This window comes from Leptidea sinapis, chromosome 6 (genome assembly GCF_905404315.1).
Source record: "Leptidea sinapis chromosome 6, ilLepSina1.1, whole genome shotgun sequence".
NCBI lineage: Eukaryota > Metazoa > Arthropoda > Insecta > Lepidoptera > Pieridae > Leptidea > Leptidea sinapis.
Genome location: NC_066270.1, coordinates 9,922,441 through 9,942,628, shown reverse-complemented (window position 1 = coordinate 9,942,628; position 20,188 = coordinate 9,922,441). Strand labels below are relative to the sequence as shown.

At 34.4% G+C, this 20,188-nt stretch overlaps 2 protein-coding genes across 8 annotated transcripts in view; one reads left to right on the top strand and one right to left on the bottom strand.

Annotated features, from left to right (window-relative positions):
* Positions 1-20,188, bottom strand: part of LOC126965103 (uncharacterized) — a 518,938-nt gene that overhangs the window by 192,537 nt on the left and 306,213 nt on the right. The gene's annotated exons all lie outside the window — the stretch shown is intronic.
* LOC126964952 (sorbin and SH3 domain-containing protein 1) overlaps positions 1-20,188 on the top strand; it is a 284,029-nt gene that overhangs the window by 99,048 nt on the left and 164,793 nt on the right. For 4 of the 6 annotated variants that reach the window (XM_050808300.1, XM_050808298.1, XM_050808297.1 and 1 more), the window contains one exon: positions 8,361-8,447. In XM_050808300.1, the coding sequence (XP_050664257.1) occupies positions 8,361-8,447 (87 nt within the window). The remainder of the gene's footprint in view (positions 1-8,360; positions 8,448-20,188) is intronic. The other 2 variants (XM_050808299.1, XM_050808303.1) reach the window with 1 other exon arrangement.

The window sequence follows — 20,188 nt, the reverse complement described above, 5'->3', positions numbered from 1 at the left end:
ATTTTTTGCTTCATAGATGTGGTAGTTCTACCAGCATAAAATATCCTGATTATCCTCATTCCTACGTACTCTCGAGGCTCTCAATTACATCTTTTTGCTGTGGAAAAGGAGGACAAATGAGCGTACAGGTCACCTGGTGTTAAGTGATCACCGCCGCCCACATTCTCTTTGCAACATCAGACAAATAACAAGCGTTGCCGGCCTTTAAGGAAGGTGTACGCGCTTTTTTTGAAGGTACCCATGTCGTATCGTCCCGGAAGTCCCGCATAAGGAAGCTCATTCCATAGCTTTGTAGTACGTGGAAGAAAGCTCCTTGAAAACCGCACTGTGGCGGACCGCCACACATCCAGATGGTGGATCTCCGAAAAGTGGTGATGACATGCAGATAAATTAAATATTTTTTATTATTATTATTGCATCTTAGTCTAACTTTCAATGCGATTTTATACAGTGAATCTGTTGAAATACAAATAAAATAAATTGTCAGCAATAATATTTTCACAAAAAACAACTACAATTTAATTTACACTTAGAAGTTGACATAGTGAGTTAGACATCAGTTACTGAGTTCCGAGTATTTGTTCCAAAACAATCAGTTTAATAAATGCCAGAATGATTTGTTTATCGAGCAGTCGTTCAACTTATCTGATTTATTCATTTCCCAGGCTTACTCTAATCAGACTGTGCTTGGGTTCGTATCAAACGAAGTGTGAATACACAATCGATTTGGCGACTTCAATCGAAAAATAAACTCCCGTCTCCGTTTTCTTGAGAGCCATCGAAGCTTTGATAAAAGCGGCTTTGTAAAGTTCTTGCTTATTGGAATAATGAATATATTATATTGTGATGCTTATGTCTGGGTTTGCTAATATTGTGATAATACTCATATATACTAAATATATCTATCATAAATAAACTACTGTTCAAAAGTCGTGGCTGCCGGCAGATGTAATATAATCAAATTATTTTTGAGATTTTCTTATTGACTATATTATGTCAGATATGTTTATGCCCAAAACTAGGCATAGCCTGTACTATGGGTACAAGACAACGATATATTTACTTACTTACACATACATAAATACATATAAAAATCCATGACTCGGAAACAAACATCCATATTCGAACTAAGGACCTCTAGCTTAGTAGTCAGGGTCACTAACCATTCGGCTATATGAGTCTTCAAGTCATTATATAAGTACAGAATGTCGAAATGAGTATATAATGTAATGTCGATAAGAGACGTATTAGTTCCAGATAGTTAATGGTATTTACCACCAAAGAGTCCTCTCTTAAGAAAGTCGCGGAATGAGGTAAATGGAATTTTAATTTAACCCCCAGAAGACTCAAGTTTGCGCGTTTAGTACTAAACCCATTCGTCGTATTACCGCTCGTCGACAACACCCTTTAACCCTTGCTTAGTATCGGAATACTTGGTCTCGAAATCTCAAACGATTGCCGATTCCGCGGTCATCTGAAGGGTAAAGTCAAATTGGCTTCAAAGAAGCTGGGTGTCATAAATAGAGCACGGCAATACTTCAAGCCGGCCCACATTCTAGCGTTCTACAAAGCGCAGGTCAGGCCACATACGGGGTATTGCTGTCATCTCTGGTCTGGTACACCCCAGTATCAGCTCGACCCATTTGACTGCGTGCAACGCGGAGCAGCTCCAATTGTCGAAGACCCAGTGCTATGTGAAGGGCTTCATCGTGTGTCTTCTACCGCATTTATCACGGGGAGTGTTCCGAAGAGCTGTTTCACCTGATTCCTGCCGCTTATTCCACCTTTGAACGTTACGCCACATACTGGGATATCATCCCCACCATCTGGATGTGTGATATTCCTCCACTGTGCGGTTTTCAAGTAGCTTTCTTCCATGTACTACAAATGAAATGTGATTCCATGCGCGGTGTTTCCGGGACGATACTACATGGGTACCTGCAAAAAAGCCCGTACACCTTCCTTAAAGGCCGGCAACGCTCCTGTGATTACTCTGGTGTTGCAAGAGATCAGTGTGGGCGGCGGTGATCACTTAACAGCAGGTGATCCGTACGCTCGTTTGTCCTTCTTTTCCATAAAAAAAAGCTATTAAGAAGTTCCATTGGCCGTTTATTGCTTTGATCATCAGTTCCACTTTACCATATGATACTTTTTGTACTAAATCCTAGTTCTATTGTTGGAAAAAACGCTTTTTATGTAGATCCCATCACTAGATCTCATTTTTATAAATGGGTCCAATTCGGGAATATACCAAGCTTTTAACTTTCCCCTTATACTTAGTACTGGAAAACTGACAAAACTAGTATCTAATAATACAAACAAACATATTTTATTTCATAGGAAAATTGCATCACATTTGAAATATGTCATTATTTCATACAGTTCGTTAGGAAGGCAGATTACCGTAGAGAAGAACGAGCAAGAAACTCTAAGGTTGCTTTTTTTTTAAGTTAAAATATATGCAAAGTGATACATACTTATAGTACAAAACAGTAGATGCATCAATCCACACACACCGCATATAAAATAAAATGTGAGCATTTTATTAGCTATTATATAAAAAAATAAAATAACTTTAATTTAAAAAAATAAAGAAAATAAAAAAAACAGATTTCCCGGTGAGAGGATTATCCAGCCACCCAATAAAATGGCAAAAGCTTTTGTTTTTACATTGCGAACAGTCAGTTTAATTTTGTTATTATCTGAGTATACTTTTTTGTACTTACAATGATGTCCTTAAAGATCCTGTCCATTGCAGGACATGTGGTAATTTAAGTGATCTTAGTATTTCCTTTGATTAACGCGAGTGTTACACATTTTAATAAAACACTTGTAAAGAATTAAAACGCGTGTAACTTTAACTGTAGTCCCCCTGAAAACGAGATCTGGAAAGGTTTTAAACGTCGGGTTAACTAAAATAAAAATGTAAATTTTACGAAAAATCTTATGTAAAAACAGTTACAATTACACGCGTTTTAATCCTTTAAAAGTGTTCTATTTAAATTAAGTGATCTTATTATTTCATTCTATTTCGTGCCGAACAAAACAGGAAACACTCACCGTTCTACAAATACAACATTATATTCGGATTCAATATAGAATTTTATTTTTAGAATAATTAGATTCGTAAGTCCGTACCGTTGATTGTAGATTTACAAACATCACACACATTCACAAGCAACACGCATACAGAGATAATCTCTCTCTATTCTACTTTGCCGGTATCTATTTCTTTTTATGGAAAAGGAGGACAAACGAGCGTACGGATCCAGGTGTGGTGTTAAGTGATCACCACCGCCCACATTCTCTTGCAACACCAGAGAGATCACAGCGTTGCCGGCCTTTAAGAAGGGTCCAGGAAACACCGCACAAGGAAGTTCATTCTATAGCTTTGTAGCACGTGAAAGAAAGCTCCTTGAAAACCACACTGTAGAGGATTAAATTAACCGCCACACATTCAGATGGTGGGGATGATATCCTAACTTGTGGTGTGTCGTACAAAAGAATTCGGCGGCAGCAATCAGGTGAAACAGCTCTTCAGAACACTCCCCGTGATAAATGCGTTAGAAGACAGAATGACGATCAACCAACATCACACACATACACAAGCAACACGCATACAGAGATAATCTCTCTCTCTTTTCTGCCAGTTCCTCTTTGGTACGTAGTATTTGGCAACTCAACGAATTAATGAATTTATTTATTACATTTTATGTTTGTTTCACAATAATTCCTCCGTATCCGAAGAATAGCCGACGGTCACCTATTGCGACTACCTTATTCGTTTTATTTTCTTATTAATTGTTTTTCGCTACTTGAATTATTATGACGTGCTATTTGTTTTTTGTGCAAGTATTAAGTATTATTATTTTTGGATACTTAAAGAGTGTTCGACTAAGATCTAGTGTAGTCTATCCGGCCGCTAGAACTTGTAGGGTCTGTATTTCCAATGAAACTTTATTTATAAATTAATTACTGATGTTAATTTAAATATGCATTAGGAATAAAGCAAGTGTTTTTACACTGTTTTTAAAATGTTAGGATGGGATAGTTGATACACTTAATCTAACGTTTTCAAATTGAGTTTTTTGGAACGAAGTTCCTTACGGCAGGCTTGGAGGAGGTAGGGATTTTGCTGCGGGACCGAACTAAAAAAAATGTGATAGTAAAACCGTAAGAAAAAGTCCGTGGAATAAAACCGTTATATGAGACGTGCGCAGGCGGGACAGTCGTATACACAAGCGAGTAGTGTATAATACCTTTCTCTTTCTAATGGACTTAAATTAAATATTTCTTTTAATTTTATGCAAACATTTTTTTTCTTTTGTGAGAAATATTAATTCATAAGGGTTAGTTAATACTAGAGGTCCCGGGTTCGAATCCCAGTAGGTGCAAGCATTTATATGATGAATATGGATTCTACATTAGCCGAAGGAACTTCGTTCCTACCTGGTGTCCCGCGACACCACATCTTTTTTTATGAAAATAAGGGCCGTGATACATAGTTGATACGCTCAGTAAGTAAGTCTCATTTGCCCAGTAATTTCACTAGCGGCGCCCTTCACAACGAAATATGTTTACACATTTCTACTTCACGGCTGAAATAGGCGCCGTTGTGGTACCCATAATCTAGCCGGCATCATGTGCAAAGGAGCCTACCACTGGTAAATGTTGTTTGATAATTGCCTATTATTTGCAATTGGTAGATACGTAATTAATATTTTAAACGAATGAGTGCAATGTTAAAAAATATTTGTGATATTATTATTATGAATGTGTATCACTTTATCTTAACATATTATATTTCTTTTGGACAATCTACTTACCTACCTTACGATACCTTTTTTAACTTGTTAATAATCCCTTTTGTGTAAAAATAAATAACAATGTTACTAAGATAGCTCTACATACGTGAATTTTTTTCTCAATAGTGATCTCAATTATAACACTAGAAATAAGGGATTGCTTGTAACTAATTCTAGTAGGCTTCATAAGATACATAATAGCTTTAAAGGTAAATGTATATAATTTTACTCGTATTATAAATTCTCAATCACTGTTCAGGCATTATCTATAAACAAAATTATTTTTTTTATAAAAAATGACTCTGTCTTTAATCCTACTTCTCCACAGCTGGATATTTGTGATCGGACAACCTGGGACTAGATTATGATTATATATAGCAATAACAATGACTGTACAATACTGTATATTTTATTAAAAAGAGCGCAAAAATAGTATGCTGGTAGAGTTTCTTGCGGCGCTTCTTCTCACTCGACAGCGACATTTGTTTCCGAAACTGTAGTAGTAACTAGTATATTAGAAATTACATCAAAAATAATTCTAAAGGTATCAATTTTGAGAAAATAAATACCTTTTATGCCTTTTTACGTAAGTAAGTACAGTTACACACACGTAAGTTTGTAAGGCGTGTCATCTACTGTCAAATGATCAAATATCGTGAATAGGGTCCCGGGCGGCCGGGAAAGTCAGGATAACGTTCGTAAATACAACTCTATTGCTTTTCCATTACTCCTTATTTTCCAAACTATTACAATTTCTGTGTTTGTCGATAAAGCTTTTATAACCAACGGTATATTCTCGCGCAAAATGTGTTTTCCTTAGACAAAATGTTACGCGTTGAACTTTGTTTTTGTAAGGTATAATATTGTTTTTTGCAAGTTTTCCTGTTGTATAAGTTAAAAAAGAAAATGAATATAAAATACCTACACATTCTACACAAAGTATTGCAAAAAAGGCAAATGACTCCACTAAACAAAAAAATAAAAAATAAAATAAGTCAAGACTACAAATCAAACAATAGGCAGCCTTATCGCTTGATTACTTGACTGTACTTACTTACGTAAAAAGGCATAAAAAGTATTTATTTTCTCAAAATTGATACCTTTAGAATGCTTTTTGATGTCATTCCTAATATACTAGATTCTACTACAGCTTCGGAAACAAATGTCGCTCTGAGAGAGGAGAAGCGGCGCATGAAACTCTACCAGCATTCTTTATTTGCGCTCTTTTTAATAAAATTGTTCTGTCATTGTTATTGCTATAAAAGTTATTTATTTATTTAATTAAGGTACAAAAACGATTACAAAGTAAAACATATGAAACAGAAAATATTAAAAATAAAGTACTTATCACTATAAAATTGTAAATCTAACTATTGTACACAGCGTTATAATATTTACATCCACATTGAAAATATGTAGGTACAACTAATACTTGGGTGCTATGTTAGGGTGTTTCTTAATTGTTATTTTAAAACTATACAAACTTTGACTAAATATTTCGATCTCACAATTTTTATGACTACTTAACTCGTTATATAATTGGCACATACGATAAAGTGGATTATAATCTATACTAATATTATAAAGCTGCAGTGTTTATTTGTTTGTTTGAACGCGCTAATCTCTGGTACTACTGGTCGGATTTGAATGATTCTTTCAGTGTTGGGTAGTCCATTTATCGAGGAAGGCTATAGGCTATGTTTTTTTTTCAAAATTAGGTATCCGTAATAAAATTGCTATTTTGTAACACAAGGTGTAAAATCGAAAAGCTATTTTTGCGTGCGCTGCAAAAACTATTGACAATAGAACAAAATGATGTACAGGCTATAATATAGGCAATATTTTATTATATAAAAAACTATCGCGTGAATTATACTTTATATGGCAAAACAACGTTTGCCGGGTCAGCTAGTATATGAAATAATCATAATCTAGTCCCAGACTGCCCGATCACTTAGATTATCAGCTGTGTAGTAATAGGATTTATGACAGAGCCATTTTTTAATAAATCTATATTTGTGAAGATTTTCATAAATCATACTGATGGTAGACGTTAAGAATATATATTGTGCTTCAATAAGTAAACACGCTAACTCCGATTAAAAAAGTAATATTCATACTAATTTCTGAAAAATTAAAAACCATATTTTCAATATATTAAGAAATCTTCTTAACACCTATTAATAACTATGGAAAGATAATTTGTATTTCGTAAGTCCTTGTATTTGTTGGACGCAATTAACAAATCAACTAATTATGACAGTAATCACGACCATGTTCACGAAGTATCCTTACACAAATAATGAATTCAAACTCTAAAAGTTGATGCATCCAATATACGATAATTTATATTTATATATTTATATTTATATAGACACCACATTAACAAAATATAACTTAACTACTAACATACATAATTACATGATATGGTGCAAATGGCGGCCTTATCACTATATAGTGATCTCTTCCAGGCAACCATTTGTGATACAATAAAAGAGAAAGACAGTACATTAAAAGGGTAAGAAAAGTAAATATAGACACACGTAATATATACTATACTAAAATATAGATAAATTTATAAGAAAGTAAAATATGTAAATAGTAGGAACAATAATTAACATTTCAGAATTGTTGAATTATGATGGTGGATACAATACATACAGATATATTCTGTCAAATAGAGGACAGATAATGTTTATTTATTAATTTTTATGAACAATTTATAATAATTAAACACGACTCGTGTATCATACTCATGTATCAGCCATTGTAAAATACTCTATTTGATTGAAAAGAGTGGCCGTTGAGTTTCTCGTATGTTCTTCTCACGAGCTCAACTTTTTACGAACATATGGTAAATTCAGTAATTTTAAAGAAATATTTATAGTGACGATTTAAAAGCGATTAGTTCAAGCCTAATTGTATAAAGTTTATTTGACTTTGACTTTGATGGGTATAATATTTACAATGACAAGAAGCCACTCAAGGGAAATTTCAAATATGATCCGATAGGTGCTTATGCATGGTAATATTTCTTATTATTTGAAATTTTATAATAAGCAAAAATTAGATTTTTCAATACTATCAAACAGGGATCCGAAGTTTTAATTTCACACAACCATTCTACCGGAGGGAGACTCCTTTGCACAGAATGCCGGCTAGATTATGGGTACCACAACGGCGCCTATTTCTGCTGTGAAGATGTAATGTGTAAGCATTATTATGTTTCGGTCTTAAGGGCGCCGTAGCTAATGAAATTACTGGGCAAATGAGACTTAACATCTTACGTCTCAAGGTGACTGCGAGCAATAATTGTAGTGCCGCTCAGAATTTTGCTTTCATCAAGAATCCTAACCGGCATTGTATTGTAATGGGCAGAGCGTATCAATTACCGTAAGCTGGACGTCCTGATCATCTCGTCCCTTATTTTCATAAAAATATTTTAAGTACTGTTAAGGACATAGGTCATAGTTATTATTACAAATGGATTACTTTGTTAGTTACTGTGATAATTACTATAAAGTATGTTATAACTCAGCGCGCTCTATTCTGCAGCAGAACCGACGTCGACGAACGAAGCTCTGTCTACAAAATCGCCTGCGAGATCACCAACCGCATCGCTCGTTACGACTCCACTCAAACGTAAGTAACTCTTTTCTGCTTCAAAATAAATGTTACACCTTCTCGAAAAAGTAGCTTTGTACTTATATCTAAAATATAACTGTGCCGAAACTGAATTTAACTTGTTCAATTATGAAAAGTTGTATAAAAACCACTTTCTTAAGGTATTTTTAGTGTGGCTATCGTATATAAGGACGAGAAACGATGCGACAGTCTTTTAAATATTTTAAAGTCTCACAGAACACATCAAAAAGACTTGAAATAGCACTCTGTGATATATTTATTAAATTATTGACCTGAGATTAAGGACTGTTGGTCTCCACTACGCTCCGAAATAGATACCGCACTAATAACAATTGCATTTTTATTCCGGACGGCAACTATAACATACTTGTGTGCGTGGCATCTTTCAAATTTTGTAACATACGCTTCGTGTTATTTTGAATGTACATCTAATATATAAAATTCCCGTGTCATGGTGTTAAACATTAAACTCCTGCGAAACGGCTTGAGCGATTTTCATGAGATTTTGAGTGCATATTGGTAGGTCTGAGAATCGGACAACATCTATTTTCATCCCCCTAAATGTTAAGAGTGGTCCACACGAAATGTTTTTTTAATTTTTTTGTCATTTTTTTTTAAATTTGTTTGATTATGAGTCAGCATTAAAAAGTACATACAACTTCAAATTTTCACCCATGTACGATCAACAGTTACTTTTGTATCGCGATTTTAATATCGGCAATAAAACGTTTGCTGGGTCAGCTAGTAGTTATTATAAATTTTGAAATGAATAAAATATAAAATACTTACTGATAATATGTCTTTCTTTCTTCCCACTGTCTTTCTTATTTCTTGTAGTATTTTTTTTTCAAAGTTTCACTACGCAACCTATAACGGCACTTTAGTTAAAATTATTAGCAAAGTTTAACAGAACATGTGGCACGTCAACGCCACACATTGTTCGAGACTGGCCCGAGTACGCCCACTTGGGCATAATATTAGTTGCCGCACTTTGCGACTACGCCTGCGGCATCTATATTTATTTTTTGCCTTTATTTTTTTTATTATCTACGTGTCAAAAAAATTATACTGTATCGTAATTCTCTTTATTTTCTAGTAATACTCGTCAGAAAATGCCAGTAGAGAGGCATGACATGACGACCCATATAGGCGAATGGTTAGTGACCTTGACTACTAAGCTAGAGGTCCCGGGTTCGATACCCGGCAGGTGCAATCATTTATATGATGAACATGGGTGTTTTTTCCGAGTCATGGATTTTTGTATTATGTATTTTTGTATGTTTCAGTAAGTATATTATATTAAAAATATCGTTGTCTTGCACCCATAGTACAGGCTATGCCTAGTTTGGGGCAAGATAATTTGTGGAAAAGTGTGTTAAAATTATTATTATTATGGCAGTTTGCTCCCTTTATTTTGCCCCCTGATTTTGGGAATATCTTGTAAATACTAATTAATATATTGAATTATTTAAACAAAAATTTTTATGAAAAATTTAACAACAATCGCTTTTTTCATTGATTTTCTTTGTTTTGTTTTGTGAATGTAGCTATAGATTCAGAGCTCATTTTATAGTTAAATCACTGAAATTCGGCAATCTACCAATTGTGGTTTAATAATAGATGGGTAGTTATCAAATAGAAAAAAATCTGTTAAAAAAGCACTTCAATAACTTTAAACTGTGCTGAAATATCACTCAATAAACAAAAAGTCCTAAAAGCTTTGTCAAATGAGTCAGCGCCTAATAATGTTAAAACAAATGAAATCAGAATTTAATTACCGCCAAAATATTACATCTATAACCCCGCCGGGAATTAAATTGAAGCAGGATGTTTTATCCATGTATCTTCATCTTTTTGCTACCATTGTGTCAAAACAAAATCAAGTCCAATGGAGTCGGTTACAAACATACATACAGCAGAAGCTAATAAAAGCGTATTAATTTAAAAAAATATATAAATATTAAAAAATAAAATAATAAGTTAGGTTAAAAATTACTTCACAACTACAAGACTTACTACACAGTTACTTTTGTATCGTGATTTTAATATCGGCAATACAACGTTTGCTGGGTCAGCTAGTAATTTTTAGAATCTTCACTTAACTTTATGAAAGTATAATAATAAATAAATTTCAATAATATATATAATAAAGCTTCAAAATACAAGAAAGTGAAAGGTGCGCGAGAAATGATGCGCACCAAAAACGTTACTATTATATTTTGATGAGCAGATTTTACTATCCATATTTTTCTCATACCGGGCGCCTTATATGAAAATCGATTCTTAAGGAGTAAACTCCAAAAACAGTTAGTCGAAAGCTCCAATGCATTGTTACAGGAAAAAATACCAGCTTTAAACATTTAAAATGGCCGTTTTGTAAAAAGAATTAAGTCATGATGATTATAATATATGAGCAGTTTCCTCAATCACTTCTTTCATCATCAGGTCAAATTATTGCAACAGGACCAATTTAAAATTCTTAAAATACATCCAAAGACGACGGAGATAAAATGTATCAAACTTGCAAGAAAACCAACAGTCGAATTGCGTCGACTTCTGTTTGAAGTCGGTTGAAAATAACACAAATCATAATATTATTTCTCATATCAACAGTGAAAATATTTTGAAGCCGTGCGATTTTGCAAACAATATTCCGTGAAATAATGAGATTGCTCTTTCCATCATTACTTTTACTGAATATGAAGACCGTCAACTGACGGCGATGATTATTTCAGGGTACAGCAGTAAACTAGTGGTAGGCTCGTTTGCACAGGATGCTGGCTAGATTATGGGTATCACAACGGTGTCTATTTCTGCCGTGAAGCAGTAATGTGTGAACATTATTGTATATTGTACGGGGCAAATACGACTTAACATCTTATTCCTCAAGGTGACGAGCTAATTTGCAATGGGCAAGGTGTATCAATTACCAACAGCTGATCGTCCTGCTCGTCTCGTCCCTTATTGTCATAAAATTCAATGGACAAAAAACTACTGGGCCAAACTATGTTAAATTTTTATGGGACCAAGTGGCAGATATTCTGCACCAAACTTAAGAAGAATCTCGAAAATCTAATAAGAAATCTCAGCGTGATCGGTGTATAAATAAATACCAATCGAATTGCGAAACTCCTCATTTTTGAAGTCGGCTAAAATAGACAGTACGTGACTAGCTTGAATAAATAAAATATTTGTCACTTCTCATGCTCTGAAATTACTTATTTGAGCACGATAAAGGCAGGACAAAATCGATTTTTGTGCACAAGTGCACTAACGTATCTACTCATAAATGTATCTATATTAAGGCAAAGAAAATGAGCCATACAGCCAAACACACTAAAAAGCTCAGAGATAGAATTTATTAATCTATAGTATTTTCTATAATTTATTTGCCTCATGTGTTTTTTAAGACATCAAAGATATTTAAATTTAAATTAAAATACGGTAGGTTATTTAATTAATTAAAAAAAAATTACAAAATTTATTTAATAGTAGGCTGTTTAGGTCTGAAGCCCAAGCCTAATAACAATGTCGTAAGATTAAAAAAAAATCGGCGGGAAAGAGGTCTTGTTTTTTCGTGAGTTTATTAATTTCGCCAAATTTGCTAAAATTGTTAAAAATGTCCATGTTATATTGTTTTACTTCCTCGCAATCGAAATGAAAAGCAGAGTTTATAACTCGTCCACAAAACCATTTTACCCTCGACATTACTATTAGCCCTCGGCTTCGGCTCGGGCTGCTAAAAGTCTCGGATAAAAATGGTTAGTTTTATGCACTCGTTGTAAAATCTACTATTAATGTACAAAACGCTATATAAGAATGTTAATAAATGGGGTCAATCTATAACCGTCGTAAACAAAGGAGGCCCGGCCCTTATGTGTGTAAGAGGTTCAACTTTCTTTTGTTCTATAAAATATTAAATGACAAATTTGTAATTTGAAACTCTTACCTTGACTCGAAGGGCCTCGTTAATCTAAATGCGAGAGTAATTTTATGTGACGCCCTTAGAGGTCGACAGGTTTAGTACTCTGGTGAATTCATCTAAAACATTTTCGACACTTACTCTATTTTAATTTTTGCTATTTAGTTTTTTTTTGTTCAGCCTAACTTGTGTTAACTTACGGTGTAGCATGCAACCTTTCCATATTACAGGAACTGTTGTTAAATTTACAGAACCACACCATTTATTGATAAAAATATGTATCAATCATACTGAATTATCCAGGGGAGAGAAGGAATACCAAAACGAATTTAATGATGAATATTAATAGTAAATATATATTTCTTTTTTTATGACTAAGCTGAATCAGATCGGCTTTCCTCATCATCATCATCAGCCAGAAGACGTCCACTGCTGGACAAAGGCCTCCCCCAAAGATTTCCACGACGATCGGTCCTACGCTGCCCTCATCCAACATATTTCGGAGATCTTGACCAGATCGTCGGTCCATCTTGTGGGGGGCCTACAAACACTGCGTCTTCCGCTACGTGGTCGCCATTCGAGGACTTTCCTGCCCCAACGGCCATCTGTCCTTCGAACTAAATGCCCTGCCTACTGCCACTTAAGTTTCGCAATCATTTGGGCTATGTCGATAGCTTTGGTTTTCTTCGGATCTCCTCATTTCTGATTCGATCTCGCAGGGAAACTCCGAGCATAACCCTCTCAATTTCCGTCTGAGTGACCATGAGCTTCCTCATAAGGCCCATAGTTAGCGACCACGTCTGCATACCGTAAGTCTTCACTGGCAACACACACTGGTTGAAAACCTTCGTCTTCAGACACTGTGGTATTTGGGACGTTTGTCCGAGGTAGACGTACTCGTCGACAATTTCGAGAGTACAGTTCCCAATTATTATGGCTCTCCTCAACTTAAATTTATCCGAGACGATTTCCATGGACTTTTTGAAAATTCAACAAAAACATAATATTATTATGACGATCAACGTATTTAACAGGTAATATTAATTGATACATTATATTAGAGCTCTGTAAAGACTTGAAATAAACTTGCTTTATTGACCGACGTAATATTTACTTTTTCATATCAGTTTTTTACATAATACAATTCCCAAAATCCCTACTAATATTATAAACGTGAATCTAAGTTTGTTACGCTTTTACGCCGGAGCTACTGAACCGATTTTGATGAAATTGGATACAGCAACAGACTAGAGCTTGTGAAAGGATATAGGCTACATTTTATCCCGTAAAAATTCAGGATTCCCGCGGGATTTATTATTACAATACCAATAGTCGGTTTAGTTTGCCATAGCAATCTTCCTTGAAATAAGATTCACATAATGGGAGCGAAAACGGGAACCGGAACAGGAATAGGACATGAGATAATCATCAGTTCCAAACTTACTTATTATATTTAAAAAACCCTTTATCTACGCGGACGACGTCGCGGCCATCAGCTAGTAATAAAATAAATGTATTTATAACTGATACAAAGACTTTAAGCTCTAGATTTATTTTAAAAGGAGGTTACAGTGCGTAAATAATACCAACGATAAAAGAATGATTCAATGAATGCAATCGGCACAGTAACCGCGTCACCCCGTTGACTGCGTGCCAAAATATTGCACCGAAATCTAGAAGTCGGACGTGAGTTCTGGCGTTCTGGTCCGGATCCATGCGGGGATTACGTCATGCATCACAATACTTATTCGCTTTTTCGCCAGTCGTCACCAAATAAAACTAAAGCAAATAAATCAGCCTTTTATTGCAATGTATACAAGGAGACGGCGACAAAACGGGACGCGTGATATTTTTGGAAGGTCACCCCTGCTGAATAGCTCGTATGAAACTCACATTGATTTGTGGAATTGTTTAGCATTACTTTAGTTATTTTATGCCTTCTCAAAATTTTGGTTAATGCATTTACTTTTATATGTTGCCGTTTGTATCTGGTTGATTGATTAGGCGATTGTTGCAACTTGTAGTTTTTAGTTTTTTTTATGACATTGAGGGACGAGACGAGCAGGACGTTCAGCTGATGGTTATTGATACGCCCTGTCCATTACAATGATTCGGATTCCATAAGAAACTACAGTTGCGCTCGTCACTTTTAGACATAAGATGTTAACTCTCATTTGCCCAGTAATTTCACTAGCTACGGTTCTCTTCAGACCGACACACTGCTTACAGATTACTGCTTCACGGCAGAAATAGGCGCCGTTGTGGTACCCATAATCTAGCCGGCATCCTATGCAAAGGAGCCTCCCACTGATCATTCATTACGCAATTGCGATGCTTTTCCAAATGTTGGGTTCAATCCTCAACGCACTGAATTGTGATGGGTCCCGCCCATACCACCACCACCATGGCACATGAGTAACTAAAGGTTTTATATACTAATGTGACCATGTTCCATATTTTACTCGTCTCACCACCGTTTCTCATTATATAAACCTGTCTGTTCCTATTATTTTAATGAAAGAAAAATAAGCTAACGATGGTACCGTTAACTTTAATGTTATGACATGTGCTTACACCTTAAATCGTTTATACGTCTAGATAAACTATGACAGCTGTGAAAACGTTGAAAAAAAAACATACTTTAGAACTAACCTCTTTTTTGAGCAATTCACGCACACTAACACAAAGTGTCATACAAATCGCGAGTGTAAGACGTAGCTTGTCAGGCGCACTAACCTAATATTCCTGGCCTGTTTTTATCGGTTGTCTAACAGCAAGAGACTCTATCTAGACGTATTAGTTATCTAAGGCTCTCACATTCCTGACAAGAACTATATTAGGTTTGGTATTTTTAAAATTATATATAAGCATTATCGTTCAATTTTATGGCCACAATGCCTTTTATCTTTGAAACAGTTATCCATCTTCATTTGAACTAATTGGAAGATAAAATAGAAGATTACTAAAGCTATTGAGTTCTGTTTTTAGTTGTTCTTGACCTATAAAGGGAAACATCAAATCTAATTGTATTGTACGTCCAGTCTTCTAAATCATTTCCAACTATATTTTGAGTCAACCTTATTGCAATTCTTTTTCATTCTACAAGGTAAATTTGTAAACAAAATTTACGAACGATGCGGGACACGAAACCGCGACCTCTCAGGCTCCGTCCGAACGCTCTTCCGCTGAGCCAACCATGATGTATCGTTTATAAATCTTAATATGTTTTGTTCAACTCTCAGGTTGTGACTCTATCTACGGCATCTACTTGAGAGTTGATAACCTGCTCAAATATTCGCATATTAGGAAAATTTACTTGATATGTTGCTTTTTCAAATCTTTCTTCTAGATTGTTTATGGCTACTTATTTATTTTTTATAAAATTTAATTTTTTTCCAACGTTCCTTTCTTTCAAATTTCGCACATGGAAGCGGGCGGGAACGGCTAGTTAGTTATATAACTGATCTGACTTTGGCTTTGTATTTCAATACACAAGCGTGTGCAGTGGAAGTGACCAATCATCACAGATGACCTGCAAGTCTAGATATTGGAGATGCTGATCTATTTTGAGCCCACACTTCTAGTGAATTGAGTATAACGACCACTTCCTCTCCTGCGCTTTATACAACTAATATGCTCCAAGTTACTCGTATAGTATTTCATACGTAGGAATTATTATTAACATCTCCTCGTACAGGTTATTTGGTGTATAAACTTTATGAACAGAACTTATTGATAGGGTTTCTTCACACACGGCCAACAAAACTAAGTCATTTTAGCTTCCGAAAAAGTACAACTCGTCACCCATCTAACACCAGCCTGCACCAAGCACCCAGTCTTTACTGTATTTTCCCCAATATCAAAGATTTGATGAGAGGTTTCACTTTTACCAATTCCGAAGAGGCAGTGATATCGTTCAATCAGCACGTAGAAAACATGCCTTCAGATCCTCCTGTTATAAAAAAATGGTTCGATCGCATGAAAAAATGTTTAAAATGTATAATAGGAGGGTATTTTGAAAAGCATTAAACATAATATTTTGGTTATAACATGTTGCTTTTTAAGTTACGGAAAACTTGTAGTGTGACCTACGAACCTCTAAAGAAAACGGTGTGGCCTCACGGCCCTCGGTGTTTTTTAAGTTTCAAGTACATACCGATTACTTTGACTTTAAAAGGTAGAATGACATTCATTTTTGACAGGAAGTTAGGTTTATGTTTGACATATGCAAAATGGGACACTATATGGTCGAACAAAATTGGGAAATATTAAAAAGCACGTTTACTTTTTCGAATGGGTAGTTTTTGACTTCAAATAAGTGATATTATATCCAATTTTGAATAGGAGCTCGGAGCTGTGATTTGAGCTCTTTGGACACAAACAACTCGCGACCGCAGTGCCTAGTGATCCTGCCCACTGAGCTAGAGGTCCCGGGTTCGGATCCCGGTGGGTTCAAACATTTTATATTAACAATAAGAATGTATGCTTCCGAGGCTTGGATATGTACTTAGATAATTTATGCGTCCAGATAGTCTTTCGCTGATAGACAAGCGATAAAAACATGCCAGGAATATTAGATTAATGTGCATGGCAAGCTACGTCTTACACTCGAAATTTTTATGACATTTTGTGTAAGTGTGTGTGAATTGCTCAAAATAGAGTCGAAAAAAAATGAGTTTAGAACTACTTAACTCATTTTTTTTCGATGTTTCACATTTTCACAACACACGTTTTCTAGACGTATAAATAATCTAAGCTATATAGTTATCGTATCGTGTAAATTATCGTATCATCATCATCATCATCAGCCGGAAGACGTCCACTGCTGGACAAAGGCCTCCCCCAAAGATTTCCACGACGATCGGTCCTGCGCTGCCCTTATCCAACGTATTCCGGCGATCTTGACCAGATCGTCGGTCCATCTTGTGGGAGGCCTACCAACACTGCGTCTTCCGTCAAGTATCGTATATTTATTGTTTATTTTAAAGTTTTGATGTAGCTATATTTGATTGTAATTTATTTAATACTATTCTATGGCCACTGTATCACTGATAAGATAAATTGATTTCTTTGATAACGATGCGAATTGTAGATAATGTTTTGCATAATGACGTAAATAGGTACATAAGGTATTTATTTTATTACTTAAACATACTGTATTACATAATATAAATAGGTTAAATAGATAGTAGTTAAAAAATCTAGAAAACAGGCTTTTTAAAGAAAACCTAAAGAAAAAATTCAATATATTACTTTTTAGTTTGGTTTATTTATAAATGCATGTTTTTTTTTCGATTTTTTTTAAACTATTATTTGCATTATTAAACTAGAAATTCACTTTGGTATTCGAAAATTTCCTAATATTAGATAAATCGGTTAAACACCATAATTTAAATTTAAGTTTAACATCAATTCCTGCCTTATATATATATATAATTGTACGATATTACTTTGTAACCATATTTTTTATGAAAAAAAAAGCCCGCTGAGTCTGTTTTGTCAGATCTGAGGCATTCTTTTTGGAATGGGTGGTAGTTTTTGACTTTCAATATTTCAAATTTCAGTGACGTCCACATCCAATTTTAAATAAAAGTATTTGAATTTGAATCTACCTCTTAATCCGTTTGGTAACGTATTGATTAGATCGAAATCAGGCAACTAATATCTGACTCATCGCTTGTGGACACCTAATAAAATATGAATGTTACTTGTAATTAGTAGTGCAATGAGGAACTGTAGATTTTGTCCTGGTGTAGTTGTTATATACTAGCCGATGCCCGCGACCGCGTCCGCGGAGATAAAGCGTTTTAAAAATAATAAGCAAGTTTGGAATTGAAGATTATCTCGTGTCCTATTCCAGTTACGGGTCCCGTTTTCATTTCCGTTCCCAACATATTATCTATATGAACCTTATTTCGAGGAAGATTGCTATTTCAAACTAAACCTACTATTTATATAGCGGGAACCATGAATTTTTCTGGGATAAAATATAGCCTATGTCCCTTACCAAGCTCTAGTCTGTCGCTGTACCAAATTTCATCAAAAATCTGGCGTAAAAGCGTAACAAACAAACTTACATTCGCACATTTATGATATTAGTAGGGATATTCGATTTGGCTACTATAAATGAGATAGAATATATATAATAATAATAATAATTTGCGAAAAACTGCCACCAAATTTTTTACAAGTACAATAGATATGAACAATTAACATTAAATAGAGAAAAGAAAAAATAACAATCCAAATGTTAAAAAACAATAAAGACAGAGATATTAATGCTAAAGCATTTATTTAAAAAAAAAGCATTGTTTTAAAAAACATGTAAGGATTATTTAATAACTAAATGATAACAAAAGAGGCAGCAGCGCGATTCGCAAAAAGGAAAGTTCTCAGCAAACGTTAGGACGTGTTTTCCTAATACTGATGAACTTCCTATATTTTTTCTTCCGTACAAGCTATTTTGGCAGTAATGTGTGAAAAAATAATATATATATATAGTATAGATAGTAATTCAATGGTCGTCATTAGTTATTTTATTATATTATTAGAATAGGAAGTCGAAAATGTAACGCCTAGATCGATTTAATAGCAAGGTTTTGCAAGTCAAATTTGGTTTAGATGCCTATTTGTACATTATTATATTTAAATTAGGATAAAGGGTATGCGGTTACAAACTTTCGTAAATAGTAACGTCCCGGGTTTGAATTTAGATATATGAAACCATTATGTTTGATGAATATACAGGTATCATATTATATTATTAGTATTATGGATGTCTACATATTATTTATTATGTATATTTTATTAAATACTCGCGGACCTAACAGACGCTGTTCTGACAATAAAAAAAATGATGTAAATATTCTGGAAATTTGTAGTCTGAAGTCATCGGAAATGTGAAATCAAAGTTGATGAGTTAAAAATGAAACAAAAACGTATTTCTGAATGATTTTATAGTAATATAAGAGTAATAAAATGATAAGGATTAATATCGCATTTGTGTAAACATCTTTTACATTACCGCATTATAATTGACAACTTTTACAGTATTTAAATGGACATAGTATGTAATCCCTAAGAGATAGACATATGCCATCGCGGACTTTTCTGTAGACCTATGTAAGATACACAATTTCACCTTACATAATTTTGTTTTTTCTCAAAAGGTTTAGACAGCGTCATCGTTGAAAGCTTCCAGGGGCCTTATTTTTTTCCGACACCTACAATAAATATGGATACTGAATATAAATATGTATACAAAACCTTAAAAAATTGTATACTGGAACCTTCCTTGAGAAACACGCTATCCATTGGTGAACATAACATGAAAATTGGTTCTCTAGTTTTTGAGTTTATCACGAACAGACAGACGCGGCGGAAGACTTTGTTTTATAATATGATGTAGTGATATTATAAAGTCATTAATTTCCATTAGATTTTGTATACATTTAGTCGAGAATAGTATTCTCGTCTACTTAGGTACATCCATTGGTGAAAACTGCATGAAACTAGGTGCAGTAGTTTTTGAGTTTATCGCAAGCAGACAGACAGACAGACACACTCGACTTTGTTTCATATTATGTAGTGATAGTGTTAACTTTGTGTGGCAAATACAGAAAAGGCTATGCCAAGAATGGCGCCTAAAATATTAATGTTTAAAAATTGATGCACATAAAAAAACTTATTTCGAATTAACAATTTGCTTTGTTAAACCGATTCTATTTTATTATTCGCTGTATTTTAAATCGTTTATTTCTATGTAGTGTGCTACACGTCAAATTATTATAGTCTATTGTCTGGTCAGTACCTCTAG